The following is a 13,288-nucleotide window of genomic DNA, read 5'->3' as shown; positions in this document are numbered from 1 at the left end:
GTAGGGCGTGCAGCATGGGAGGGAGCAGCTGCCCTGTGGAGCGGCTCGGGCTGGCCCTGGGAGTCATTCCTGGAAAGCCCGTCCCTCCTCCCCTCCCCAGACCGTGTAAGCACCTAATTCCCCCTGCTGCATTGCTTCCTGCCTGTGATAATAGAGGGCTGCGGAGAAGGAAGCGTCAGGGAAGCCAGGAGCGGACCAAGAAGGAGGTCAGTGGTGTAGCAATCTGCTCAGCGGTCCTGTAAGGTGAGGACAGGAAGCCATCCACCCCACGGAGTCAAAGGGGGACGCTGGGGCTACAACGGGAACGAAACACAGTCACTGCACACCATGGGCTCTTTCTAAAACATATAGATTGGTAGAGAGTGACAACCACCTGAAACATGCAGGAGGTCGGGAAGCATGACAGGGATGCAGTGCTCATGGAAGTGTGGTACGATGGGGGTGCTTGTTGTAGCATATTTGTCAGACTTCCCTGAGAAATAGAGATTCCAAGAGCAGGCAGGTGGAAGCTTCACCAGATAAAATCAAGGCTGGAAGAAGAGTTAGAAAAAAACTTATCCCGGGACTTTTTCTTTGTGTGACTATGTAAAGCAGTTAAAACTATAAGAGGAATAATCTTTGTTTATGAAAAATCATTTGAAGAATGTTTTCTCAATTAATCTGTTATTCTGTAAAAGCAATGTGTGATTATTGTAACAAGTGACACAACCCAAAGGCATATGAATAAAAAGTTTCCTCCTATACCTCCCAATTTTCACTCCACTTGGAGTGACCAATGCTAACTGCCTGGGTTGTGTACCACTCCTGAACTTTATCCATAGTTACGAAAACATAGCTATTTGGGTTTTGCGTTTCTTCATAAGAATTCTTGTAAAATATGTAAAACCGTATGCAGTTGCTTTATTCACCTGACAGTATATTATGGATATCAGGTCAATTGGCAAAGATCTAACTCAGTCTTTTAATAGCTGAATCCATAGATTAGATTACCCTACTATGGTACCATTTGTTCCCTTATTGATGAACGTGTAAATTGATCTAGACTTTTATCACAACAAACAGCACTGCAATAAACGTCCTTATACACGCATCCTTATCATAGGATGCTTTTATTTCTGCAGGGAGATGCCCAGTGATGGGACCACTAGATCAAGGCTATTTCCTATTTCGATATATATTGCACACATTTTATCCAAAGGGTTGCAGCCGTTCCCACTTCCATCAGGAACTTATGAGAGTGTCCATCTCCTGTAGCCTCACCAGCAACTGAAGGAGGGGCATGTATAAGTATCCTTGGATTGTTTGGGTCAATAGTTTTGGTCTCAAAAATTGTACACTTTCCTAAATCCATCCTTGTTCATTGAATGTACCTTCTCCTCCTGCTTATTCCATTTTCTTTCTCTAGAGTACAAAGATCAGAGCACCTGTAAAGCACCAGATTCTCTGCAGTTAATAATGTGTTTTCTCCCACAAATACAGTTATTCCTAAAGGAAACCAACCAAGAAGAAATCCAAGGATGCCTATGAGCAATAAATCCACATCTGACCTTATCTGACCCCTTCTAGTCTCTGAACCTATCAAAACCTGGAGTAGACACTGGGTGGAGAGCACAAATTTGCTCATCAGCAGACTGGAATCCAGGCTTCATCACTTTTTGCCCTGTTATGCAATTAAACTCATGACCTTATCTATAAAATGGCAACAGTCCAACTGCTATTTAATATTGCTCATGAGTACAAAGTGTTCAGCATGGTGCTCGGCAAATAGTAAGCTTTTACTAAATGATTGTTGTATGATAGATCCCACAATCTGATATCCCCTTTGAAATATCAGCCATACGTTTATATAAGTCGTTGGACATTTAAATCCACAACCAAATGTTATCTTCTTAATGAGATACTTCATAAACAAAAGAGAGTTTTCTAGGGTTTTCTGAAAATAATGAGCCTTGGTTTCTTTGTATTCATTTATTCCAACTGTTACTTGATGTCTTGTTTGGGACAAAGTGCTCTATCTCACAGGCTCGGGCAGACACAAAGGAAACCAATACTTGATTTCAGTAGTGAAGAATTTCAATACTTGATTCAGTACTGGTCTAAATGGACTTAAGCAAGCATCATCCAATGCGTGACGTGCGTTACGAGTAGGAGCTGAAAAAAATGAACTCTGGGAGAGCTAGGAAGTGCTTCAAATATATCTGACAACTTCAAGATCATGGCATTTTTTTATGGCCAGGTAAACACACACACACACACACACACACACACACTTACCTTTCTAAGATTTTCTACTAGAACGTTTCATTTATTTTCCTAAAGCGTTTTTGTTTTTTCTTAAGAACAAAAAAGTTGGAAGCATGGATAAGCAAAATATGGTATACACATACAACAGAATATTACTCAGCTTTGAAAAGGAAATTCTAACACATGCTACAATGCAAATGAATCTTGAAGACATTATGCTAAGTGAAAGAGGCCAGACACAAAAGAACAAATACTGTATGATTCTTGGGAATCCCTGGCAGTCCAGTGGTTAGGACGCGGTGCTTTCACTGCCGAGGGCCGGGGTTCTATCCCTGGTCGGAAAACTAAGATCCCACAAGCCGTGTGGCCAAAAAAGAAAAAAAAAAAAAAAAAGCAAATACTGTATGATTCCATTTACTGTAATATATGAGGGACCTAAAGTAGTCAAATTCATAGAGACAGAAAGTAGGATGGTGGTGGCCAGGGGCTGGGGGAGGGGGAGGGGGAGTTAGCGTTTAATGGGTGCAGGGTTTCATTTGAGAAGGTGAAGAAAGTTCTGAAGGTGATGATGGTGACGGTGGCACAGCAATGTGAATGTACTTAATGCCACCGAACTGTGCACTCAAAAATGGTTAAAATGGTAATTTTCGTGTTAGGCATATTTTACCCCAATAAAATAAAAGAATAAAAGTATTGGTTTTGTTTAGCACACATGGTTAATCATTTCCATCTGTAACAGTGTTCTGGTTGTCTGCTGTCTCAAGGGCTCTTTTTACCTCACTTTTCCTGGCCATTTTAAACAATATTGGGGATCTGAGCTTAGGCTCACTCCAATCTGGGTTCAATTCCTGGCCTTTCACTTCTAAGGGGATAAACAACTAGTTACCTCCCAGGGTTGTTGTGAAAATTAAATGAGGTGATACTTGTAAATGGTTGAGCACAATACCTGGCACTCGTAAGTGCCCAGTAAATGTCACCATTGCTGTTATTAACTTCATAATTGCTCATTCTTAGGCAGGCATGAATGTCCATTTTTGGCTCCCTTTTTAGAGGTTATATAGCTTGGGATAACTAGAATCATAACTTTATCTAAAGAAAATAATAAATCAAAAAAAATTGAACTGTCACCACTGGAGACTCAATAGCACAATCTGGCAGAGTTACTCCCAAAGGAATTCTCTTTAGTTCTCCTGTTGAACTTTGTGCTGTTGCCTAAGTCTGGACTATATCTCATCAGCATATTAAGTTCCTAGTCATGAGATTAAAAAATAGGAATATGAATGCATTTGGGGGGGTCACCTTTTAATGCAGATATAAATAAGGACCTGTAGTCCTCAAGGAGTGGTTTATGCCTGTAGCCCGAATGAAGGCTGGGTGACCCCAGGATTAAGTACAAACCCAGCCTAGCGGGGCCTGAGCAGTCACCAATCAGGAACCTGAAAAGTTCATTCTAAACATGGATGTGATGTGTTCACTCACCACAACCGGAGCACCTGCGAGGTGGGTGGGGACCCTAGAGTCACGGTTCATTCAAGTCAGTGTGGAGGTATGGCCGGACCCCACTGACCCCCATGGACTCTCTCACCTGGAGAGTTTGTACCATGAAACATGTACACCAAGTTCATAGCACAGCGTGATAGAGGAAGCATCCAACACTGTAAATGTCCTTAGCATTTTACTTGGTACCATGGCTCTAGCCATTGTCTATTTGTTATAGGTTTATTAGCAGTTGAAGCCAAGTACGTAGATTTAATTTTAGTCCAATGCAATTACATGGCTATATCATGGACACTCACTGAGCTGCTTCCTCAGATGGAGGATCTCTTTGGAATTAAAAGGCTCTGAGACAGATGCAAACTATTATATATAGAATGGATAAACATGATCCTACTCTATAGCACAGGGAGCTATATTCAATATTCTATGATATACCATAATGGAAAAAAATATTTTAAAAAAGAATGTATATATATGTATAACTGAATCACTTTGCTGTACAACAGAAATTAACATTGTAAATCAACTATATTTCCATTTTTTAAAAAAGGCTCTGAGGAATTTAATTTATCCTAGCCTCAGTGGTTCACAAGATTTTACTTCCTTACAGATGTGATTTTAAAAAACTACTGGAACCCTTGAAAACACACATGCATGGCTTATCTTTTTCACACGCTATTTACTTCCCCCCACCTCCCTTTAAGTGACTGACCCCCAGGGCTGGAGCCTGCTGGCAAAGACACGTGACACACACATCCAGGCTCCACTGCAGCCTCCATCCCCTGCTCTGGCCGGTTTCACCTTCAGGACAAGCGAGAGTCAGCAAGCAGGCTGAGCCGTCAGCCAGGATGCTTCTTCCCCTTTGTCCTGGCCCAGGTGATTTGACAAGCTCAGACAAATAAAACGAACACGTGGCCAACGGGATATACTTATTCCTATTTTTAATCTGGCCGAAGATCAAGAGAATCATGAATTTTGAAGGACTGTCAAGCTAAAGAATGGAAATGAAATCACAATTCAGATGCGAGCTATGGATTTTAACGTGAATGACTCATCCTTTAAGTTTCTGTAGTTCTGTATAAAGTACAGCCTGGATAATGTGTGGTTTATCACGCATGCATCTTACTAGTTTGGTTCAGTTTCAGAAGAAATACATTAAGGTGTAATTAGACTGTGCCTGCCCAGACGACCTAGTAATCGTGGAAATGAGTACATAAATTCCAGAATTTATATTTACATATAAATTACTGCATGTTAGCAGTGTAGTAAAGGATGCTTTGTCCCTGATTGTACATTCTCTTTCATGAAACTATGCGATGACAGTTACACACTCATGGCCCAGGAAAATGACTGTCAGGTGGATGTGTGGCCATAAGGGGCCAACTGTAAGGCACCCTTAAGCCAGGACTCTGAGGTGAGGAAAGGCTGAGGGGCACACACAGGTGGCATTTCAGATCTCCGGTATCCATGTCAGCTGAGACTGGCCCAACAACCCTAGGAAAGTCTGGGTACCTCCTTCTCCGCATTGTATAGTGACCCGAGTCAATGGCCAGAGGTCCCTCTGGGCAGTCCTGAGGGAATCGCAGTGTTTCTTTCCTTCCTCCTGGGGACTTAGCCATCTCTTCCACCAGTGGATTCTGAACTGAGCACAGGAACGTGGCTTTTTATTGGGGCAGCTCCCCTCGGCTAACTGCTCCTCTGTTCCCGCACGTACCCTTTCACCCATCCAGGGTGAAGTCCCAGAAATGCCTTCTGTTCAAACACCACCTTGCAATCTCCTATTTTCCTATAGCCTTGTTTGCCTTCCAATGAATGTGTTAATGAGCACTTATAGGTCATCTTTCCGAATGGATAAAGAAGATGTGGTACATATATACAATGGAACACTACTCAGCCATAAAAAAGAATAAAATAATGTCATTTGCAGCAACATGGATGGACCTAGAGATTATCATACTAAATGAAGTAAGTCAGACAGAGAAAGACAAACTCCATATGATATCACTTATATGTGGAATCTAAAATATGACACAAATGAACTTATCTAAGAAACAGACTCTCAGACATAGAGAACAAACGTGTTGTTGCCAAGGGGGAGGGGAGGGGAGGGAGGGAAGGGTTGGGAGTTTGGGATTAGCAGATGCAAACTATTATATATACGATGGATAAATAACAATGTCCTACTGTATAGCACAGGGAACTATATTCGATATTCTGTGGTAAACCATAATGGAAAAGAATATACATATATATATATATATATATACACACATACATATATATATATATATATATATGTAAACTATGCTTTGTCTTTAATCAAGGGACAGCAAAGACAGCAAACCCCATTACAGGATTAAACATCTTGTATTTCAGATGGACTTTTTGGCCACCCATCCTATTACTTAATTTAGAGTGAGATTGGTAAACATAATCTAGTTACAGCCATCCAGTTTCTCAAACTTTCATAAGCAATACAGTTTCAGATTTCTGGTGTAGCCCCACGACCTACTTAAGAAATCATAAGTGTAAGTGCAATAGCTAGGGCAGCACTCAAATGCCAAGATCTTGTCCACCCTGACTACGGCCCTTGAACTCAGGGTGACCCACCTCTGCACCATACCTGTGCCCCACTCATCCCTGGTTGTCCCAGGTGACAACCTCCTCCACTTCCCACCCCTTGCCCCGTCATCTTCCCTGAGCGCATCTTGTTCCCATGTCCGGTAACCAGGTTCTGACTTTTTTACCCACAGATCACCCTTATGGCTTCAGAAACTTCTGCAGTCCCCTCCAGGTTTCTTGGGTCTCATCTTCACTGCTTCATTTTCAGCTTGTTGGCATCCTCTGCTGCCTGAGATGAGAGACCTCTGCTTGCCCTTGACCTTCAGGAACTCTCCATGCCCCTGCTGGTCAGCTCAACTCTTCCCTCCTGGAGAGGGGACGTTTGGTTGTGTTTCACTTGAATTGTTGGAAAGGCATCGAATCTCCATCCAAGAGAATAAACAAGGGTTATCAAGATCTCACATTTAAGCAAGTCAATGAGGTAGAGAAGAATCCTGAGAATTAGAAATCAATTTATTAATTTTAATTAGAAACAGAGGAGTTTTTGGTACTCCATGTACCTGTAAACAGTTTTCCCAGAGGACGGCCTGTGGTTTCCAAATATTCACCTCATTCGAAACAGTTTCTCTGTCAGTTCTGAATAGAGCTCATTTCTGACGTATGCACCCATCTTTCTGCCTTCAACCTGAATATCAACTATAAACATGTTTAGTGTCTGAACCACACATAATAAATCTTGGCCCCTTTCTTTTTAAAGCACACAAGGAAAGAATCGGTACCATGGATGGGGCTTGAAGAGGAGACACAATGGCTGCTGGTATGCCACATATACATCTACCCATTTTATTTTAGCATTTTTACATCTATAGACATATATGAATGTAGCAATCCAAAATAAAGTGGGATTATAATTTGGCTTTGTAAATGCTTTTTTAAAAACCTCAGATGCAAAAGCAGAGATTATTTGAAAGTAATCATCTTTATCATACGAGTGATTTCGCCCTCAGAGGGAGAGATCAAATTATTTAAGGGGATGGACACGGGGAGGAGCTCACTCAAATCCACTAATGTTGAATCGTTTCACTGAGAGGCTGCTCCAGTTCCAGTCATTTGTTTGTCCGTGAGAGCATGACAACACACTATAGGCTGGCCCTTGTTAACTGGCATGATTTAAAGGAAATCTTCTTTAAAGCCGTCTCTGGGAGGCGGCTAGCCTCTTCTGACATTTCTGCACTGAGAACCATTAGCTGACTGGTAACTTCCTCCAAGTTGTCCTAATGTCCCTGAAAGATATTGATCTATGAGTCATTAGACCTGCATTTAGCTTTGCCTTTCAAAGACCATAGGGCACGGAGAGAGAAGCAGCCCTTCTGTCCACCCTCCTCAAGCCCCACCAGTAAGTGGTCTCCAAAGGCCGGAGACCCCCCGGGGTGCTTAGTGAAAGCAGCAATCAAGCCCACAGACACCTTCAATGCCAGAACGACCCTGCTCCTCTCCGAGCTTCCCACGCCAGGTCTCACTCTTGCTTGAAGTCGCCATCTTAACCTAAAAGAAGATGACTCAACATGTGAGCATAAAAGCACTACACTTCCTATCCATAGGCGACAGAATGATCACATTTTCTTTCAGTTTTCACAGTTCACCTTCTTCCGTTTCAATCACTGCCTTTTTACCAACCTTAACTTCATGTGTACCGCTTTCCATTTTTTCATATTCACGTCAATCATTTTTTTCCATTCTAGAATTTGAAAAAATCCTGATTTTCCTAAACCGTGAGGCTTTACCTGGATCCCTGCTATGCTGATCCCAGTGTGTGTCCTTGTTGCCCTGGTTGACACTTTTTACCATGGGTGTTGAAGGATCTCCTGATTAAAGAGTCACTATTATTTCAGAATTTGCAGCCATCTTCTCCTTGTACTTTTTGGTTTATTTTGTTTTTTAGTTAACTTCTATCTCCATAGAATGTACCATTTCACAGTTCCCTTGCAAGATCTTAAAAACCTGCCCCAGATCACAGTGGAATTCTCTAAGCAACAATATACCACATCTTTTCCATATTTGCTAAGTATAATTTATTTGAACATTTCTGCCTCAAAAAGACAAACGTGTTGAGAATCCAAGGAACAGTCTGTATAGATCCCCACTATGAAATCAAATTGCTCATACAGAAAAATAAATTTCTAAAGCATCACTTAGACCCCAAAACTGTCTTACCTTGTTCATATCCTTTGCATCTTTCTGAGTATCTAGTTGCTAAGTGTTTCATGCTGTCTTTGGATTCATATTCCGTATGCCATCTTTGGCGAAACTCAAGTGTTACCGTAAGATAACTTGTCATTTGAATAAGGCACGGAGTGTATTGATTTCTAAGTCCTATAGATACAGACTTAAGGAAATCAGACTGGATTACAATGAAATGAGAAGGGGTGTTTGAAAGGCACTGGGTAAGTGCACAGCATCTTCTTATCAGGTTGGGAATTGATTGACGCTGACCACATTCTTGGTGTAGCCCTTGGTCCAAGGCAGTGTGTCCAACATCATCGCCATCCCCTGCAGCAGACACACGAGTCTGCCCAGCACCTCTTCCCTCCTCCCCCTGCCCCCGTGGTCCTGCTTAGCTTTGATGCTTTCATGGCACTGACCCAGGCCTGCAAGGTCTCCCCCAAGTACTCAGGATGGTACAGGGATTGGCATATGACTAGACAGTCAAAGTCTTCCCAGGGACTTTGATTTATTAGGAAACAGGCTCACTTTTTATCTGTGTTCACAAGCCAGCGAAGCAAGTGATGCTAAAATCAACACGAGCAGCAGAGCCAAGAGGTGGAGAACATCAGGTCCTGATGCTGTTGTTTGAACACTCACACCCACCTGAAGCAGTTTGTCCCCCTAGAATCTCCACTTTCAAGATCCAGTACTCCCTCCATTTTTGCTGGAGCAGGTTTGAGTTGGGTTTCCGTCACTTGCCACCAAAAAGCGAATATATCACCTACCCCACGACACCCAAGATCACCAAGGCAGTTCATCTCCAAAGGAGGAACTGCTACTGATTTAGTCTCTATGACCATCTGTCCTGTAAAGCCGGGAAGGCCCAGAGTGCACAACTGGAACACAGAACCTGCGGTTAAGTTCAGCGTTCAAAGACTCCACCAGAGCATCCGTGACCTTGGGCCAGCGTGCTCACTCCCCTTTGCTTTGTCCTTCCAAATTTTGTATTTCCCAGCAGTTTCTAAGCAACTGGGGTCTCCAAAGTACTCTATTAATTGTTTGTTTGTTTTTCTTCTATTATAAGTAAGCGGAAAAAAATAGAATGAAAGAAAAAATATGCACACAGAGAGAGCCAATGACAACACTTGATGCTTTTTATTCCACTTTCAAATAAAATAGGGATCATCCTGTTCTTCGTCTTTGGACCTTTTTATTCTCTTGTTTCCATTTTTCATTTCTGAGTGAATTTGGAAGAGCAGAGTCCTGCTTTTCTGGTCCCCATATGCCTTATAAGCATTGACTGGGGGAAGGAAGGCCCTCCGTCTAGCCAGACCCTTAGGAGGCATGTAACCCAGACCCCACAGCCTGCTCCAGGAGGACTCTGGCCTGTAGCCCTTGTTAAAGCAACTAAACAAGGAGCCCATTAGACAGAAGTGGCTCCAGGGCTTTGGTGGCCTCTGCACGCCAACCAAAACCAAAGCCTGAGATGCCTCAAGGGTAAGAAATTGAAACCTGAGGATCACAGCCAACCAGGCTTCAGGCTGCAGCAGTCCAACCGTTTCCTTGCTTTGCTTCCCCACCTTCTCCGTGTCAGTCTTTGCCCAGCTCTTGTCGGCTGAGCCCCCCAACCATTAACGGTTTGGCGCTGCCCAACTGGAATCAGTTTTTTGTTTGTTTTCTTTTGTTTTGTTTTGTTTTTGCGGTAGGCGGGCCTCTCCCGTTGCGGAGCACAGGCTCCAGACACGCAGGCTCAGCGGCCATGGCTCACGGGCCCAGCCGCTCCGCGGCATGCGGGATCCTCCCGGACCGGGGCACGAACCCGTGTCCCCTGCATCGGCAGGCGGACTCTCAACCACTGCGCCACGAGGGAAACCCTCAAATTCTTTAAAACATTCTAGATCAGCAGAAGATAAGACAGTGGCTGACAGGGAATGGGGGGAAATGCAGAGTTGTCGTTCAGTGGGTATAAAATTAGTTATCCAGGATGAATACGTTCTAGAGATTTGCTGGACAGCATAGTGTCTGTAGTTAATATGCTATAGTACACTTAAAATGTGGTAAGAGGGTAGATCTCATGCAAAGTGTTCTTAACACACACACACCAAGGAAAGGGACACACAGGGAAAGTTGTGGAAACAGATGATGGGTAGGTTTATTACCTCAATGGTGGTGATGGTATCACGTGTGTATGCATATGTCCAAACTCACCAAATTGTATATATTAAATATATGCATATATGTGCAATATATATGTGTATACACACACACACTCTGAGACATCTGAGAACAGGTATCAGAAACCCAGTTACCGGGATGACAAAGCAGGAACTCTGCTACTGGGTTGCTGATGTCATAATGGCACCAAGGATCACACTAATTTAAACTTGAACCATAAATCTCTTGGTCTGAGAAAACCAGAAGCTTTGAGCTTTTTTGTGAGCCTGGATCAGTAGAAAGAAGCCTGAACTTGAAATCTGGAAACATGGCCTTGGTCTCAGCTCTGATACCAAAGAATCCCCTAGATGTTTGTGGAGCCCGTGACATTTCCTGAGGCCTCCATAGCACTTCCCGCACATGAAGGAGGTTAGACATATGTGAATCCTTCAAATTCTTTACTTTCTTATCAGATATCCCAAAGGTATGTGAACATCAGAAATTTCCACTCATCATTAAAACATGTCCTTCTACAGAAAAACTGTCTAAATTTCCAGCGTTGCCACTAGGATTACACGAGCTGAATTTTCAAGAGTGAGTGAAAAAAAAAATCAAGATTAAAAAATAGGGGACAACTGGACTTCCAATATCTCCACCAAAGGAAATTCTAATATCAACACTGTCCCATCAACAAGAACACAGTCACAATAGGCGTTAGGGCTTTGACTGCTTTTTGGAAAGGGTTGAGCTACTGTTTCTGATGCACATGCAGGTGCCACTTGGACACACACTTTTGTTACCCCTCATCTTTTTTTGTAAATAAAAAATCACAAGCTATGAACAGCCGACTGTTCCTAATGCTTTTGGAACACACGATCACTTTAATGCTGTAATGAATGTCTCGAGTTTTTCCTTAAGGGCACCAGAAAATTCGCCCACCTTTTCTTCTTTTTTATAAAACTGAAAGGTTGGGACGCAAACGATATTGCAGTCTTTCGCCAGCCCCTCACACTCATCAGCGTCCACTTCCAGGAACACCACATCCTTGTGCTTCATGGACAGGGACCGGAAAAGGGGCTTGATTGACCTGCAAGGCCTGCACCACATGGCCGAGAAGTCCACAGCCACCAGTCTCTCCGCAGCTTCCTTCAGCGCCACCTCGAAGTCTTCCTTGCTCAGGATCACCTTCACCAGGTCCTCCTCCAGGACCTCCATGGCTTCATCTGCTGACTGCAGGTTGCCTTCTATTGGCTGGATGGTATCTTCTAAGGACTTGGGGGTGTCACCCTCCTTGGGCAGAACGGTTTCGGCTGAGGACGTGGGGGCATCACCCTCCTTGGGCAGAACGGTTTTGGCTGAGAACTTTAGGGTGTCACACAGCTTGGATAGAATGGCTGAGAGCTTGTGGGTGTGGCCCTGCCCGGGTAAAATGAATTTTGCTGGAAAATTGGGGGTATTGCCCTGCTTGGGCGAGGTATTTTTTTCTGAAGAATTGGGGATGTCAGCCTGCTTGCACAGGATGGTTTTGAGTGGGGAACTGGGGGTGTCACCCTGCTTTGGTGAAATGATTTCGGCTGGGGAGTTGGGGGTGTCAGCCTGCTTGGGTGGAATGATTTTGGCTGGGAAATTGAGAATGTCACCCTCTTTTGGTGGGATGGTTTCTTCTGGGAAATTGAGGGTGTCAGCCTGATCGGGCAGAACGGTTTGGGTTGGGGAATTGGGGGTGTCAGCCTGCTTGGGGGGGATAGTTTGGGCTGGGGAGCTGAGGGTGTCACTGCCCTGCTCAGGTGGGAGTGTGTCCATGGCCTGTAGGACTTCAGACCGCTCCGCAGGTGTGTGTTGAACGTTGCTGACCTCATGGACAAAGGCCTCCCGGGTGTGTGCTGGGACCAGGAGTGTCACATGGCTGGATAGAACCTGTAATGATGGACTTTCTGAAGAAAAGGGTAAAAAAATAAAAATGCCAAAGAAGAAACAAAATAATTCTGATCATCTACTCCAAGGAAGACGGGTGTCATTCTCAGAGCTCGTGAATGTAGTCTTATAACAGATGTATTCATTTGCATAATCACATTCAGCAGAAGGCCAAGCAGCATGCGATTACATGTAATCTTCATGGAGGTTTTTTGTTTAACTACAACTTTGTCTGCTTAGTGCGACACTGCAGCCAACCCCCTTAGCGCATAGGTCCCCCTTCCCTCCCCCTTACCTGTAGCCTCACCTTCATTCATGTCTGCCTGATTGACTGGCCTCATTTCCGGTTCTTCCGGGGCTCCAGCTTCATCACTTTCCATTTCCGGTCCTTGTCGCAACCCACCCCTACTTCACAGATGCCTCACAGTGCCAGCGAGGGCATCCCCTGCAACCTTTTCCAACTGAACGTCATACAAGGAGCAACCACTTGTATCCGGGTGGTGCTCACAGCCGGTTTGCCCTCTTCGTTCTCACAAGGGTCCTCCTTGACAGTTTCATGACAGCCTGGGTTTGGAGGCTGCTCTGTGCGTGAGGCTGTGCCCAGTGCCTGAAATGAATTCACAGCCATTATTTCCTACGACACAACACACCACTGAGGTAAGTCCCATTATGATCCCCACTTTACAAGTGAGAAAACTGAGTCTTAGAGAAG

The 13,288-nt window shown here is 43.9% G+C and overlaps 1 protein-coding gene across 1 annotated transcript; it reads right to left on the bottom strand.

Annotated features, from left to right (window-relative positions):
• Nucleotides 1-11,538: 11,538 nt before the first annotated feature.
• Nucleotides 11,539-12,956, bottom strand: TXNDC2 (thioredoxin domain containing 2; the record flags this gene model as incomplete). The annotated part of the gene is made up of 2 exons (XM_082853720.1): nucleotides 11,539-12,596; nucleotides 12,872-12,956. The coding sequence occupies 2 exons, from the start codon at nucleotides 12,954-12,956 to the stop codon at nucleotides 11,539-11,541; spliced, it is 1,143 nt and encodes a 380-aa protein (XP_082709846.1).
• Nucleotides 12,957-13,288: the final 332 nt, after the last annotated feature.

Source organism: Leucopleurus acutus, assembly GCF_964270905.1.
Source record: "Leucopleurus acutus genome assembly, chromosome: 13".
Lineage (NCBI taxonomy): Eukaryota > Metazoa > Chordata > Mammalia > Artiodactyla > Delphinidae > Leucopleurus > Leucopleurus acutus.
This window is presented reverse-complemented; position numbering and strand designations above follow the sequence as displayed.